The sequence below is a fragment of the Talpa occidentalis genome, unplaced genomic scaffold, assembly GCF_014898055.3.
Source record: "Talpa occidentalis isolate TD23 unplaced genomic scaffold, MPIMG_talOcc4v2.1 talOcc4.4, whole genome shotgun sequence".
Lineage (NCBI taxonomy): Eukaryota > Metazoa > Chordata > Mammalia > Eulipotyphla > Talpidae > Talpa > Talpa occidentalis.
In genome coordinates this window covers 63,118,961-63,136,924 of record NW_023604295.1, presented here as the reverse complement: position 1 = coordinate 63,136,924, position 17,964 = coordinate 63,118,961, and the positions used below count along the sequence as shown (strand labels likewise).

The 17,964-nt window shown below is 34.8% G+C and overlaps 2 protein-coding genes across 2 annotated transcripts; both read left to right on the top strand.

Moving 5' to 3' along the window:
* Window positions 1-8,095: 8,095 nt before the first annotated feature.
* On the top strand, window positions 8,096-9,019 carry LOC119256863 (olfactory receptor 5AC1-like). The gene has a single exon (XM_037524613.1). It carries the CDS (start codon window positions 8,099-8,101, stop codon window positions 9,017-9,019), a length of 921 nt encoding a protein of 306 aa, XP_037380510.1. The 5' UTR covers window positions 8,096-8,098.
* Window positions 9,020-16,078: 7,059 nt separating this feature from the next.
* LOC119256861 (olfactory receptor 5AC1-like) lies at window positions 16,079-16,999 on the top strand. Its single transcript, XM_037524612.1, has one exon. It carries the CDS (start codon window positions 16,079-16,081, stop codon window positions 16,997-16,999), a length of 921 nt encoding a protein of 306 aa, XP_037380509.1.
* The last annotated feature ends 965 nt before the right edge of the window (window positions 17,000-17,964 follow it).

Below are 17,964 nucleotides of genomic sequence, written 5' to 3'. Positions count from 1 at the left end.
TAGATCTCTATGGTACAGAATCTCTGTAAAAGTTCTTGTCTCCATCTTTCTACAGCCATGGTCATTGGCAAAGTTTTCTCATTTTTCTTTTTTTTTTAATTTCTTTTTTATTTTTTTCTCTATTTTTAATTTTTTTTATTTGTTACATCATTGTTCTTTTGTAAACAATATTTGCTTCCCCCACCCCCTCAGGTGTAGTTCCCATAGAGTTTCCTTCACCAATGCACCCGGGCACCATCACCTCAGTCCCCGGTGCTCCTCCCTCCCTTCCTCCCTCTGATCCCTTTCCCTCCTCCTCCCCTGCAGTATGTCTCTGATTTATAATGGTCCGTGTTTGCTTTGTTGTATTTCATACTGTTATTATTTTTTTACACTGATGTCATATTGGGTTCCCCCATATTCCTGCTATAAGTGAAACCATCCGATATTTTTCTTTTTCCTTCTGGCTTATTTCACTGAGCATAATTCCTTCTAGTTCTATCCACATTGCTTCAAATGGTATGAGTTTATCATTTTTGATTGCTGAATAATATTCCATCCTGTATATATGCTACATCTTCTTGATGCAGTCATCTATTTTTGGGTATTTGGGTTGTTTTCAGGTTTTACCTATGGTAAATAGTGCTGCAATAAGCATAGGTGTACAGGTGTTCTTCTGACAATGTTTTTATGTCCTTTGGGTAGATCCCTAGGAGTGGAATTGCTGGGTCGTAAGGTAGCTCCATTTTTAGTAGACTGAGGAACCTCCAAACAGCTTTCCATAGTGGTTGGACCAGTTTGCACTCCCACCAGCAATGCAGGAGAGTTCCTTTTTCACCACATCCTCACCAACATTTGTTGTTGCTTGTTTTTTTGATATGTGCCATTCTTACTGGTGTAAGGTGGTATCTCAATGTGGTTTTAATTTGCATTTCCCTGATGATAAGGGATGTTGAACATTTTTCATATGCCTGTTGGCCATTTGCATTTCCTCTTTGGAGAAATGTCTTTTAAGTTCTTCTGCCCATTTCTTGACTGGATTGTTTATTTTGTTTTTGTTGAGCTGTGTGAGTTCTTTGTATATCTTTGTGATCAGTCCCTTATAAGTTGACTGGAGTGCAAAGATTTTTTCCCAATCAGTGGGGTGTCTCTCTGTTTTGGTTAATGTCTCTTTCGCTGTGCAGAAGCTTTTCAATTTGATGTAATCCCAGCTGTTTATGTTTTCCTTGACTTTCTTTGCTTTGGGTAATGAGTCTTTAAAGATGTTATTGCGATGTATGTCTTGTAGTTTTTTAGTCATTTTTATTTCTTCAGTGACATAAAAAGAAAACATACAAAGAAAAAACCCTAATATTTTGGGGTGTAACCCACAGAGCAAACTATTACATCTCTATGCCTCTCTGCTATAATTCACACAGATTAGGACTGCCATCCTCATTGACACCCCAAGAAAAACAATCACAGAAGGTTCTATAGCCAATGGGGATGAGACTTTTGCAAGAATTAAGATTTTAATTACTTATTTAAAGCTTTTCTAAATTTCCTTGTGACTATCCCTTATAAATTTTGCTCTTTTAATCATTCTCAGTCTATAATAACGTACATCCACATAAACTTTCTTTCCCTCTCCTTTATTCTTCCTTCTCCAACTCTTCCTTTCAATTTAATTTTTTAAATAAAGTATTAACTTTCTGTATTTTAGGATAGTTAGCCATTCACAGAGACATTACTCTATTCTTAGATTAGTCAAGTTGGTTTCCCCCCCCACAATATGGTTAGTGTCCTCAAAGCACAGTGGTATTTGTGGAGGCAGTGACTGTGGATACACCTATGGCCACAGTTGACAATGGGGGATGTGACCTGCTCTGGCATCTGGCTCTGCCTTCCAGAGTCAGCTGAGTCCCAGACCTTGAGCCCTGTGAACAGGCCTAGCCCTCCTTGCCAGGAGATACAAGTTTGGTAGATCAGGACCCATAATCAGCAGGGAAGCAGGGTGGGAAGTGAAGACAACTGAAGCACTTAACATAGCTTGCTGTGGAGAGAGAGGAAAGGAGGCATAGAAGACCAATCTTAACTCTACAACAAAACTGAGATCAAATATTTAACTTCCACATGCCTCAAAACCACCTACCTTAAATCAAAGGTAAAAAAGATGAGAAACAAAACTAAACCTTCAATGCTCCAATCACACACATAGAAAAAAATAAATAAGGCAACACACACACCTAGGAAGCAAGGAACATCTGAACCCAAGATGGATAAGTGAAAATAGAGAAGTTCTGGCACATATATAAAGGATACTGAAAAAACAAACCTATTAGACAAAGATTTTAAAACAATATTGAAAATGCTATATGGTAAAATCTTTCAACCAAAGACAAATAGGCAAGGGCATGACACTAGAAAGCAGATCCACGAACAAAAAGTCTTTGATACTGAAAATATTAAAGGATGATGAAAAACAGACTCTGAATGAAATGAAGCACTTTAAATTAGAATTTATAAAGAATTAAAACTTGCAGAAGAGAGGATTTCAGAAATAGAAGCCTCATGTACAAGTTATGCAATTAGAAAAAGAGAGAGAAACAATACACAAAAATGAGGAAATCTGGGCCTCCCTGGTGGTGCAGTGGTTGAGCGCTGGGTTGCGAAGCTGCCCGCAGCCTCTGCAGCGCCAATTGGATCCCCTGCCACAGGCGAGGGTCCCACATGGCACGCAGACCTCTCCTGGCGCCCGCTGGTTCCCTCAGCAGTGTATTTTGTCAGTCTGCCTGCTCTGCTCTCCCCTCTGGCTCTGGTGAATTCTCTCACCCTCCCGTGCTTCTGACTGTACCCAGTGCTTGTATAAATAAATCTTTAAAAAAAATTTGAGGAAATCTATAAGAAACATCAATTAGAAGAGAGACATAAGGATAATGGGTATTCAGAAGGTGAAGAGAGAAAGTAGGGAGCAGAGACCGTAGCCAAAGAAAGTACAGCAGAAAATTTCCCAAACCTAAGGAATAAAATAAAGACATATCCAGGAAACAGAACATCCAAATTTTTATTTTTTTTATTTTATTTTTTTTGTATGTAAACTTTTTATTTTAACATCCAAATTTTTAAATGCAAAATGACCTAAACCAAGATACACCATTATTAAATGTTCAAAAAGCAAAGATAAAGAAACATTTTTGTAGGAATCCAGGAAAAAGGTAATTTACAATGCCATCCAAATTATCCTTTCTTCAGATTTCATCCCAGCCATCCTCCAGACAAGAAAAGAATAGAGTGAGATATTCACAATCCTAAAAAAACAAGGATTGGCAGCCAAATCCTGTAAAATTATCATTCCAATATGAAGGCAAAATAAAGGCTTTCCCAGACTAACAGGAGCTAATGAATTTTATCACCACGATGAGACCTGCCCTCCAAGAAATACTGAAATTTCTTCAATAAAAAAATGAAACACAAAACCCTGAGCAAAGCAACAACAGGAATACAAAATCAGAAGCATGAACAAGAATATTATGAACAATACACTAAAGAGGAGGAAGAAAAGGTCAGAACCTGTATAAGTGTTGAAGAATTGACACTAGTTCATAAAGGACTTTTTTAAACTTAGAAATTTAGGTATAATTCTATATTTCATAACTTTGTATTCCACATGTATCAATAAGTTACAACATCAGTATTTGTCTTTCTCCTTCTGATTTATTTAGCTTAGTGTAATCTCTTCCAATTCCATCCATGTTGTTGCAAATGACAATAGTTTATCTTTTTTGATAGCTGAGTAATACAGTATTCCATTATGTATACACACCACATCTTCCTGATCCACTCATCCATATTTTGCACATAGTTATTTCCAAAGTTTGGTTAGTGTAAATAGTGCTGCAGTGAACACAGGAGGGCATGTTTCCCTTCAGAATTGTGTTTTTGCATTCTTTGAATAGATATCCAGACACTATTTGTAATATTATTTGTTTTCTTTTTATTGAATTGTATGAGTTCTCTCTAGAACTAGGACTGATCTTGAACATCAGTCTCTTGAAGGTTAATCAAAGACAGTTAGGCAAGTACATATTCGAAAGGAGATCCTGGAACAAAAAGAGTTCTTCACCAAAGAGACTGAAAATATTAAAGAAACATGGAAAAGAAGGTTTATAATTTAAACATATTTTATACCTCTCAGTGGTTTTACATTATTGCCAAATATGAAAGGTCAGCTATATTTCTTGACAAGTTTCATCACACATGTAGATATAGATAAATGATGGCGTGTATGTGTGCATTTATATATATTTAATTTATTTTTGGTAGTTTAAAGTTTGAAAAAAATTGTTTTAAAATTTGTATTGTAAAATATAAATTGAAATAATTTTCCAAGAGGACCATTGAATAGTTGTGGGAAAAAAAAAATCCTTAGCAGTGTATTCCTACTAGGGAATATTAGCTTCAAATTTAGGACTTTGTAACTACAGATATTCATGAAAAGATATGTAACCAAGGGAAAGAAACCCACATGTTCTTCAAACAAATGATACCAAAATGCACAATATTAAATTTAAAAGTTCATGAATAATTCTGTATACCAGTGACATAATTTTATCTTAAAATATATGTGTTAACAACAAGACAATAGATCCTAATGTCTCAGCATAGTCAGTTAAACTATGTGCACATCACCAGAAACATAATTATAGATTTGACTGTCCCAGCACAGGAAAATCTTAAACCAGAGACTCAGGAATTGCCTACTCAGCACCACATGGGCAAAAATAACCCTTACAGAGTAACCTTGAAATAACCAATCAAATTTTTGCTTAGTAGAACTTCCTTATTCCCTTCTTTTCTGTCTATAAAAGTGTTTCATTTGCACAAGTCCTCCAATCTCAATTTCCTTTCTGTCTGCTGTATTGGTTGCTACCTTATTTAAACCTCTTTTTGGTCAAAAAATCTTTTAGAGTATTTAATACTCCTCAGTTTATCTTGTAACAATCTACATTATATATGTATATATAGCTACATGCATGTGTAAAAAGTTAACTATATCAGTGTTTACTAAGATTACAATTCATTTTTCCTTATGCTCTCTACATTTTAATATTTTTCTATAATTAATCCCTTATTCTCAGAAATTAAAAAAAAAAACAAAGCTTTAAGAGTAATAGTTACAATACGTATGTTAGAAAAGATTTGCTGATTAGTCAATAATGCCCAGTAGACATATCACCTACAGGGAATCTTTGGGTGGCATTGAGGGAGTTTCAATATTATCTTCACAAACAGGTTGGAGGATGGGAGGATATAAGTATCTTTCCCTCCAAACTGCTTTTGCAAATAAAAATAGTATGAGACAAATAATTGTCTTTGACATTTTTATCCTTCTATCTTAAGACATCTTCATGAAAATTTATATTTTATGACACCTCTGCATCTTGTATGAATTGGGTGAGAATTTAGTGCTCTATTTTAATTATTCTTTGCATGAAAAGAGACAGAACATATCCTTTGAGTTTCGTATAGGTTGTCAAATACTTAAAAAAAATTTCAGGTTATTTATCTACCAGATGAACAGAAGCAATCTAAAAGTGAATAGCTAAATAAGTTCAATACCTCTGAACCCTTATGGATACAAAGTTAAAATCTGTAGAATGAAATGAACTGATGCTATTATAGAACTCTGTGTTTGAGGACTATGCTATGCTACCTAATGGAAAGCAAAGGGGAGTCACAGTCTATTCATAGCCTGTAGGCTGGAATATTGCTTGTAAAACACAATGTGTTACACTGGAAACCTTAAAATATGAATTCTAAGTGACTTTGGCTGTCACTTAGTAATTTAGAGGTAGACCTACGACTCAAATCTTCTGAAATTTTGTTATATTTTTGTTAGCATTTTCTTTGCCAGAATAAAAGATTACTGATTTAATCTGTTTAATATTTTGTGTCATTAAAACTAAGAATCTTTCTGGCTTTACTTAACTCTGAAAACTCAGAATCAGGAAGATTTTTCAACAGTTAAGAAATCTACAGCTATGTTGATTTTAAGGGCATTGTATGACTTCTGCTTCAACCTAGTTCTTATTTAGATAGTGCTTGAATGAACTTGCAGGAAAAAAAGAGTCAACCCATCTGCAGAGAGCCACACCTCATTATTGAATTTTAGGGAGAGGGTAAAATGTTAGTGATTTGACAGCTGTGTGCTTACTCAGGCATTACTGCCAATGTCACCAGCCTCTTTGCTCATGCTTTTTAATGCCTAATATAAATCTCAAACAAATTTTCTTTTCACATTTCTATGAAAAAAGAGTACTGTTTTCCTCAAACTAGCCTGCATTTAAGGGGAAAAACTCTAGGTGCCTTTCTATATTCAATACTCCAATTCTTCAATCTATTTTTAGAGTTCAAAGATTATTCTCATAAGGACCGGTTTCTCACAAACCCTATTGTCCATGAATTTTCCATCATCTGCCTTTTTTATTACCAAGTGGGTAATTATGAACTTGGAGAGTGTGGTCTTCAGCTAGGTCTGTACAAAATCAGTAGCTAGGTTGTAGGAGTAAAGAAAAATCCTTACAATCATTTTGGAATTTTGCCTCTGAAATATTAAAAGACATTCCCAGTTAACTGTATGATAATTACCTACATTTGGCATGCCTAACATGGCTCTTAGATTTATCCCCAATATGCAGTAAACTGGATAGTTTGTTTCTTCTGTAATTTTTAAAAAAGGGGGTTATTTTAGTATCATGGTGTCATGGCAGAATTTGGATTCTATGTGTGACTGACATAAAAATGACATTGCTTCAATTTAGGAAGTACTAAATAAATATTTGTGATTGAATGAATGTATTTCCATACGAGAGCTTATTGAGAAAATAAAAAAGAAATTATAAGAACTTTGCAGTAGATTGCAGAAAATTTAATGAAGTCACTATTATGAATTTTGGGTGGCTTGGCAACAATGTAGTCAAGTAACAATGGTAATGGAGAGAACTGCAGTAATAGGATCTCACTTAATGTCTTATTACTCAACTGATTAATGTCTAAGAGTAAGGAATATACATATATTTAATACCAACGAGGGAGGTAATTTTTGTTCAATAGAATATTACAGTATTCCTGAGAAAGTGTCTAGCTTTAAGAAGTTTTAAAATAAAATGTATTATGTATTTCTAGTCTTAAATCTGTAACATTTTATATTCATTCATTCAATTTTAATGTATTTATGAAAGACAAGTAATTGGACCAAGTCAACTGATGTCTGCAACCCTCTCATTAATCCTTCAAGTAATTACTTATTTTTAGATTAAATCCTTTTTTTTGAGTTATTTATTTATGCATACAAGAACTGGGGTACAGGCCAGAGTTGTGGGGGGTGAGAGAACTCACCAGAGACAGAGCGGGGAACAGAACAGGCAGATCGACCAAAACACACTGCTGAGGGGAGCAGCAGGCGAGGCAGGAAAGGTCTACTGTGCCATGTGGGTAGCTCCCTGGCTGGGAATCGAACTCGTGCTGCAGTGGCTGCAGACAGCTTCATAGCCTGTGTCTTAACCCTGTGCACCACCAGGGAGGCCCCAGATTAAATCCTTTTAAAAGAAGCTTTAATTTTTAAAATTATTCATAATATACTCATTTTTTGGTGTATTTTTTTTTTTTTTAATTTTCTAGAGGCATGTCTTATTTATTTATTTATTTATTATTTGTTTGTTTGTTTGGTTTATACATGCACTGGGTACAGTCAGAAGCGCGGGAGGGTGAGAGAATTCACCAGAGCCAGAGCAGGGAGCAGAGCAGGCAGAAGGACCGAAGTACACTGCTGAGGGGAGCAGCGGGCGGCAGGAGAGGTCTACACGCCATGTGGGACCCTCCTCCGGTGGCCGGGGAGCAGCCGGGGATCGAACCGGTGCCGTAGAGGCCGTGGGTAGCTTCGCAACCCAGCGCTCAACCGCTGCGCCACCGGGGAGGCCCGGTGTATTTTTTTTAAAGGAACACTGTACTACCATATTTCTTGAGGAAAGGTCTCTGTAATAGAGGAATATTTCATTGCAACCCTATACCAGCTCTATGATCCTTATTTCATTTTTCTTTACCTCTTCTCTCATGGCAGTGATCACCCCAAGTGAATACAATGGAAGCAAACAAGACACAGGTGACTCAGTTTGTTCTCACAGGACTCACAGATCGTCCTGGGCTGCAGGTCCCTCTGTTCCTGGTGTTCTTGGCCATCTACCTCATCACCATGGTGGGCAACCTTGGACTGATTCTTCTCATCTGGAAGGACCCCCAACTTCACACCCCCATGTACTTCTTCCTTGGAGGTTTAGCCTTTGCAGATGCTTGGTCTTCATCCTCTGTGACCCCCAGAATGCTTGTCAACCTCTTAGACAAGAGTCGAATGATATCCCTCTTTGAGTGCATGGCCCAATACTACTTTTTTGGTTCCAGTGCCACCACAGAATGTTTTCTCTTGGTAGTCATGGCCTATGACCGTTATGTAGCCATATGTAACCCCTTGCTTTATCCAGTGGTGATGTCCAACAGACTCTGCATCTGGTTGATAAGTATATCATATGTAATAGGTTTTCTGCATCTCACAATTCACATAGGATTACTATTTAGATTAACCTTCTGCAGGTCTAACATAATACATCATTTCTACTGTGAAATCTTGCCACTATATACAATTTCTTGCACCGATCCATCTATTAATGCATTGGTGGTTTTTATTTTCTCAACATTTATACAAGCTTTTACTTTTATGACCATCATAGTTTCCTATACTCGTGTCCTCTTTGCCATCCTGAAAAAGAAGTCTGAAAAGGGCAGGAGCAAAGCCTTCTCCACATGCAGTGCCCATCTGCTATCTGTTCTCTTATTCTATGGTACTCTTTTCTTCATGTATGTGCTTCCTGGGTCTGGACCAGATCAATATCAAGATAAAATGTATTCACTGTTCTATACAATTATAATTCCCCTGTTAAATCCTTTTATTTACAGTCTGCGAAACAAGGAAGTTTTAGGGGCACTGAGAAAAGTGATAAAGAAATAAATATTTTTTTGGAAAACTCCCATTTTCTTTTCTATTTAAATAAAACACAATATCTGATTTGGGTTTTTTTCACATAGTGGGGTCATAAATTGCTATTTAAATGAATGAATAAAAAAACTCAGACTAGATATTGTCTTAAGTTATTGAAATCATCAAAATAATTAATTAAGAAAAGACTCCACTTAGTATTTTTCTGTTGTGGTTGTTATTTTAAATTCATCCTCAAGGGTGAACGTGAAGTGAAATTCTCAAATTTCTAAATTTTTGAAAAATGAATAAATTGTATTTTTACTTATATACACCTCAAATATTTTTACGGTTAAATTTTAGATCACTTATTAATTTCAAATTTTTATTTCTTGAAATAATATTTCATTATAACTTTACACAAGTTTCAGGTGTGCATCTTTGAGAATCTATGTGTATATCCTACACTAATTTCACCACTAAAAGTCCAATTCTCTTCTTTATCATAGCTTTGTTCCTTCTTCCCAATTTATCCACCCTATCCCGTTCATTCTGGTAATCATGAATAGGTCTTATAATCCAACAGTTTTTGTTTTATTTAGTGCATCTGTTTATTTTCTCTATATAACAGATGAGTGAAGTCATATGGTGTTTGTCTTTCTCTGTGTGGCTTATTTCAATCCTGTCATTTGCAGCAACACAGATGGACCTAGGGAATTATGCTTAATTATACTCTTTTCAAGAGAAGAGAGACTCAAACCAAGCAAATCCTCTGTATAAAGGTTTATATTTGTTTTATTTTAGTTCTTTCATTTTGTTTAGTTTCTTTATATACCACAGATGAGTGAAATCATATGATGTTTGTCTTTTTCCATCAGATTGATTTCATTAAGTGTAATAACCTCTGGGGTTATCCATGTTGTTACAAGTAGTAGGATTTTATTTTATTTACTCTAGAGTTGAGTAGTATTCCATTTCTTTTATTTTATATATTTTTACATCATTTTTCATTTTTGTATAATGTATGCATTTTCATCTTAATTATAGTCCCTGTAAAATTCCCACCACCCTAATTTTGATCCTACTCCCTTCTACCCCTCTGTAGAGTGTCTCTGGTTTATAGTTGCCTGTTGAGTTTAATTTTCACTTTATTATAATTAGTCTTTTTCCTGATCCCTTATTTGGATCTTGTAAATTCCTGCTATGAGTGAGACCATCCGGTATTTTTCTTTTTCTTCTGGCTTATTTTGCTGAGCATGATCCCTTCCAGCTCCATCCATGTTGCTGCAAATGGCATGAGTTTCTCTTTTTTAAGTTCAAGTTTTATTGATTTTTATGATATATTTTCTTTTATTGAGGTAACAAATAACAACTGGTGTCACTTATATAATGGAATGTAGGGAAACAAAACAGTCAGATAAAAATCAAACCAAAAACAAACCCTAGAGATCTGACTATAGATTTGAAGTAACCAGAGTGGGGAGGAGGGAGAGAGAGCAAAGTGGAGAGGGGGTCCAATTGTCTATGGTCAAGGATTTTGGTGTGTTGGTGTTGGATGTGCTGTATTATATACATCACCATATGCAGTGTTGTATTACATTCTTAAGAGTTGACTTTCTAATTTATCTCCTCTCTTTGGTATGTCTTTCACCAAAGATATTCCAGGTTTGGTGAATATAACTCTGCTTGTGTTTTATGCCAATGACTAGAGTGTCTTAAACTTGCTACTCTGTTAGGAGGAGGAGAAAAGATGGCAGATAAAATGGTAGGGAAAAATTATACATATAAGTTTTAGTTTACCCTCATAAAAGAATGGGGTTTATAATTGAGAGGTAGATAAAATAGATATAAGGTGATATATCTTCAATTGCTGTTGTAACAAATTACCACAAATTTAGTGGCTCAAAACATAAATATATCACATTACAGATCTGTAGTTCAGAAATGAGACATAAATTGTACAGAACTAGTGTCAATGTGTCAGCAGGGCTGAATTCCCTAAATTCTTTTCCATCAAATCTGGAAAGAAATTGCTTCCTTTTCTTTTCCATCTTTTATAGGCTACCCACATTCTTTGGTACATGGGCCCCTTCTTCCATCTTCAAAGCCAGCACTGTGGCATCTCTCTGTGCCTATCTTTCATAGTCACCTCTTTCTTTGCCTTTGACTCTTCTTTCTCCCTATTCCATTTTCAGAACCCTCATGGTTACATTGGTATCACCCTGACCTAATTGAGGATAATCTCCTTATTTTAAGATCAGATAAAGACTAGCAACTATAATTCAATCTGCAGTATTAATTCCCCATTTCCATGTAACCTAACATATACACAGGTTCACACTCAGGGGGTGAGGGGGGCATTATGTTGCCTATAACAGGTAGTTTTACAAAATAGGGACTTTTGCCTGGATTTCAATTTAGTGCACTAGAAAGGATTCATTTCTAGCTGTTCCCTTTTTATGGCTACATCAATATACACTTCACCTTGCATAGTGTGTGGACCAGAGTCTTGAAGTTTAGTTTTAGAAGTTACTTCTCTCACTATATTTTCATGGCATGGGTCCAGAAATTCATGGAGTCTGAGCATATCCAGGAGACCTACTCTGCTAAGAATGAGGTAAACGCAGAGGATGGGTAAGAGCATGACGATGGAAAGTATAATAATGATTCAAAAGCAGTACTAGATCATCTCTGCTGAAAGAGGCCGAGAGGACACCCAGACTCTGTTACATTCAAGAAAGACCAGAACATGACTTCCAATAAGAATATACTTTGACCTCAAAATCTGGTAAAACGACCCATTCAAGCATATTAACAGGATATTGGAATAGAATAGTTTTTCAATTAGGAGCATGTGCTTTATATTTGTTGATGAAGGAGAACTACACTTCCATTATATCGATCCACTAAGATATGGAGAATTTATTTGCAAGTTCAGTTAGTGTTACTGTAAACAATATTCATATAAATTGTAAAAAAAAAATACCCCCTCAACTTGCACAGTTAATTAGTGGGTCTATTTCTCAATATAGAGATTTGGACAACTAGGTTTAAGGATTTTTGCAGTTTTTTTTTTTTTTTTTACAAAAAGAAATCATTTATAAATTGTAAGTGCAGAGTGTTTGTGTTTGGGATGGTGGTGAAACGGTATACAATTTATAAAAATCAGTGTAGTGGCAGTGTGGAAAATATATTGGATCACTGCATTAGGTTATTAAATAAACTTAGGCAAAGATGAATATATATTGGACATTAGGGCTAAGTGTAGAACTAGAGATTTGGATTCAAGGTATCTTTAGCAGATAAAAACCATGAAATTAAGGGAGGAGTTTAGAGTCCTTGATGTGTCTCTGGATTATGGTTTGCATAAAAGCTTGTTATTAACTAAGCCAGGGTCCACTAGAAAAATAGCAGATTTATAGGAGCAATGGGTGAAGGTTTTAATTTCCAATTGGACATGTTGGTTCTAAGGTAAATTTTGGTGTTCCCAAATGTGTAAGTTAAGTAGGTAGTTGAGTAGTGCATCATTAAGAGAAATAAGAGGGGCCTACTCTGGTGGCGCAGCGGTTGAGCGCTGGGTTGCGAAGCTGCCCTCAGCCTCTGCAACGCCGTTTAGATCCCTGGCCACAGGTGAGGGTCCCACATGGCACGCAGACCTCTCCTGCTGCTCCCCCCAGCAGTGTACTTCGTCAGTCTGGCTGTTCTGTTCCCCACTGTGGCTCTGGTGAATTCTCTCACCCTCCCCCGCTTCTGACTGTACCCAGTGCTTGTATAAATAAATAAATAAAACTTTAAAAAAAAAAAAAAGAGAAATAAGAGGAAAGAAAATAAGTTTATTCTAAACTCCATCCAGTGATAATTTGTAAACTCACACCTGCAATGAACGCTGAGGACACAATATGTCATTTTAATTATTATAACTAGCTGTGTAGGGATGATTTGATAATTAGCTCACAATGCCCAGTAGAAAAACTGTGACTTTATCCTACTGGGGAACCTTTGAAAGCATTAAGGGAATTTCAAATTTTTTTAAAGAATGGGGCTACAAATAAGAAGGAAAAAAAGCCATCTCCCTCTGTTTGGCATTCCCAAAGAAAACCAATGTACAAGTAATACTACTTCATTTCTGTACTTTTTACCTTATTTCAAGAAAACGAGCACATTTCCAGTTACCCAGAGTATTACAGAAACCGGATGAGAATCCAGAGGTTTTATAATTTTTATTATGGTACTTTGTAATTTATTTGCATGGTAAAATATCTAAGTAAGAAATTGAAATCCTAGATAGGATTTTTTTCTTTCTAAACTCAGCAACCAAAATCTGGACAGACAGAAGGAAATGTCTGTCTTAACATGTATTTTTCAAAGTTTTAAAATAATTAACTGAGTAAGAGAATGAAATCTAGAAAAATTGAATAGTGATAAGAAAAATTAAACATTCATAGTTTATATTATGATGTGAAGTTTTTATAATTAAAACAGAATTTCTGAAGTTCAAATCTAACTATTTCTAATTGTTTAGAATGCGAGATTTTTAATTTAAATTTATGGCCGAGTACATTCTTTAATAGTGGCAAAAACATAAGAGTAATGGCTAAAGTTACTCAAGATAACTTTAAAAGACTCCTAATATTATCTACCATATAACCCTTGAGAAAATTTCAGAAAGCTTACTTATTATTGGCTAAATATATACTATAGGAAATAAAACTATGAAGGGATAGTAATAACTGGTTATTTGAGGTTATAAAGAAAGTTGGAACAGGGCAAAAAATCTCTTAAGATTCTCAGTTTTCAGTTAATGTTTTCACCTGTTTCCATGTACTAGAGCTCCCTATGGGTATAAATTTCAAAATAAAAATTCTAAAACTCTTCTACAATTATTTTTAGTGAAGCTAGAATATTTAGGTCATGGACCTCCTTTAAGTTGAACATTGATTCTTAGAAAACAAGCCTTTATTCATATTTTTAAAGTAGACAAACCCAAATTTTCTAATATGTTCTCATAATACATATTTTTGTTCTATAAGTATGAAGAACTCCTTTTTGGAGCTCATTCAGAGACTATAAATGATGAAAAAAATCAATGTCTTCATGCAAACACTGAATGTTTTATTTACAACAGTGATAAAGCAAAATATGAAGATAAATGTAATAAGGAAATATTGCACTTATATAAAAATTCTAAAAACTTATTACTCTATTTGAATTCACACCTTAAACAATTATAGGTATTTCTGGGCTTTAAGAAAAGATCACATCTACTCTATATAATAAAATGTTTGCTCCCAATGATGACATCCAATATAATACATTAATTTCCCTGAAGGCTATTTCTGCACTGAACTGACAATTATGCACAAAACTTTAGAGATGATTATATCCTAATTTTATGTTGGAATTTACAGTGTCAAAACATCTAAAAAGGGCAATAGGATTTCATTGTTCTCTGTGTTTTCTCATTATTTACATGATGGAATGATTCTTTTATTTCTATCTTTAAATCAACTGCATAATTTTAAGTGAAAGGGACCATAACATATGTGCTGATATTCTTTTCAACTCTGATTTTGACTTATCCCTCTTGCCCGCTCCACTACTTATTTCATTTCTACCATTATTCCCATTCCATAAAATAGTGTTATAAACTTAGTCTCTATCATCCACATTTTTCTGTTAAAGAAAGATTTAAAACTTCATTGCTTGTTTTACAATAATGAGATATTATTTATACTTCTCTATCTTACTCTTCTCTGATAAATATAAGTTGTGAAGATTCCCAATTCAAGTGAAAGAGCTTGTTTTTTGTGACTGAATTATATTTATAATACGAATATACTGTGATTTATTTAACTATCTCAGTGTTTATGCATCTGGTCTTGGTCACCTTGACAATAATGTATTGGACATTCTTGCGATATTTATCTTTTTGTAGCATGCTTTTATTTCTATGGTAGATAGGAAAGAGAATAGCAGATAAAAGGGTATGTGTATATTTATTAATTAAAAGAGATCATACAAATTGCTATTCAAAGGGTTGCTGCAATTCATATTTCCACAAGTGACATGAGAGTGTGTCACACCTCAGTCACAGAGTATTTTTATTCATTTTCATTTCCGCCAGTCTAATATATGAGAAAGGAGCATTCTCCTCTCTCTCTCTCTCTCTCTCTCTCTCTCTCTCTCATTCTCGTATCTGTAACTGAAGTAATTTGGGTATCATTTTTTTTATTGCTCAGTTTTACTTGTTCATCAGTAAACATGCTTGTTTATATTCTTTATTAATTCTTCTTACAGACTGTTTTACTTACTGTTTCTTATTTTTTGTGACATAACAAAATTTATTTTGTCTTACCTATTTTCATTATTTAAAAACTATATAGACATGGTAATCTGTATTTCCGAACTATTATACACTCTTAACTCTGTTACACACTCTTTTGCTATGCATTAAAATTATACAGCTTATACTTTCTTCCCTTGGATAAATATTTCTCTAACCCTAATGTTACATTTTCTCCTAAATTTTTTAGAGGCTGTCCATGGTATGAGGCAGCAGACTAACCTTATTTAATTCCAGATAGCCACATTTCAGCACAATTCATGAAATTAATCAGCCTTTTCCTATTGAATTACCATATTTGTCTTATACCACATTCCCATATATATTGAAATCTATTTCTAAGCTCTCTCATCTTTTGTCCTTTTGTCAATTTTTATGCCACTATCTTTATGTTTGATTTGAGAAAGGAGCATTCTTTACCTTTCAATACCTGCTAAGGTACTCAACTTTTTGTTATTTAGACTTTTATTGGATAAATTAGGAAATTATTTTATATATAAGAAGATGAAGATGAGCATATACAGTTCAAAAAAATCCTATTAGATTGAAAAGGTTTTGCATTAAATTTGTTACTTTAAAACTCCATTTACGAAAAATTTTGAATGTTTATAAGAGTAGACAAAGGCAATGTTAAGAGCCGCTAATTGAAAAGCATCCTTCAGAAATATGCTAGTCATACAAAAAAAAATCCAGTGTTTTGATTTTCTGGTGACTGTTTCCCTTCTTATTCTTTCATTGACCAGGCTGGTATGGCAGAAGAAAATAAGACACAAGTAACTGAATTTGTTCTCACAGGACTTACAGATAGTCCAGAGCTCCATGTGCCCCTGTTCCTGGTGTTCCTGGTCATTTACCTCATCACCATGGTGGGCAACCTTGGACTGATTTATCTCATCTGGAAGGACCCCCATCTTCACACCCCCATGTACTTATTCCTTGGCAGTTTAGCCCTTGCAGATGCTTGTTCGTCCTCCTCTGTGACTCCCAAGATGCTTATGAATTTTCTATCTAAGAATCATATGATATCTCTCTATGACTGTATGGCCCAGTTTTATTTTTTTGGATCCAGTGCAACCACAGAATGTTTCCTCTTGGTGGTGATGGCCTATGATCGCTACGTAGCCATATGTAATCCTTTGCTTTATCCAGTGGTGATGTCCCATAAACTCTGTATTCAGTTTATAGGTGTCTCATATTTCATTGGTTTTTTACATTCAGCGATTCATGTGGGTATGTTATTTAGATTAACTTTCTGCAAGTCCAATGTAATACATTACTTCTATTGTGAAATTTTACAACTGTTCAAAATTTCTTGCACAGATCCTACACTTAATACACTTTTGGTTTTTATCTTTTCGGCTTTTATTCAAGTCTTAACATTTATGACCATCATGATCTCTTACACCTGTGTTCTCTTTGCCATCCTGAAAAAGAAGTCTGAAAAGGGCAGAAGCAAAGCCTTCTCCACTTGCAGTGCCCATCTGCTCTCTGTTTCCTTATTCTACGGCACTCTCTTCTTCATGTATGTGCGTCCTGGTTCAGGTCCTGCTAAAGATCACGACAAAATGTATTCTTTATTTTACACAATAATAATACCTTTGCTAAATCCTTTTATTTACAGCCTGAGGAACAAAGAGGTTATAGGTGCCTTGAGAATAATGAAGAAATAAATAGTTGCCATATAGTTCCCAAACTGTTTCTTCTTTACTTTCTGCTGATAAAGAAAACCCCAAATCCCATGGATTAGTCATAGCTTTGACATTTTTCCCAGAAGGCTCATGGTCAGAGTGGTCTCTGAGATCTTGGCAAAGAATCCAGCTTCCTGTTAGGGTTATCTGGATATGGGTCTGGTGTAAATTTGGTAACATCATCCAAATTTGGTAACATCATCTAAGTCATTTGGAAACACTGTGCAGAGCATTTTGCTTTTGCAAATTCGTTATTTTTCCAGGAACTTCCAAAATTCTAGGTAGTAATTGATAATTTTACTGAGAAATAGCTATAACTGAGGCTAGACATTCATTTAGGACTAGACATTCATTTTATGAATGAGTACAACCTACCACTGTGGAGTTACAAGTCAATAAGGCATTGTAGAGCTCTGTGATACCAGTAACTTTGGCAGATTGATGAAAATAAAATTCTGCTTCTTGTCAGAATATATTCCTGAGAAGAAATGTATTGTTTAATGACAAAAAATAGTCATAGAAAGTGAAATGTCCTAAAAAATGGTCAGTCTTTAGAAAAAAAATGGAAGCTGGCATGAATTAAAGAAGGAACATCAAAATTAGCAGCTCATATTTCTAATTGCGCATACTATTTTTATCAAGGATAGTGCATGTAGATTGAAATTCAGTAATTTATACATTTAGGAATATTTGAGTGTAATAAAAAGCAATTTCAGAGTTCATCCTTTTGCTTGCTTTACTATGCCTATCAATGTTAGTAGGAGCTGTGTGGGCAGAGGCAGAGAGCCTGGATCAGAGACAAAAACCTGTTTTAGTATATAAAGATATGGGTGAAATTTTGTGGCAATGAATTCACTACCACTAATTAATTTCCCATTCATGGATGTGATCATTTAACATATATTCAAATATTTTAGTATTTTATTTTATATAATTCTTACATCATT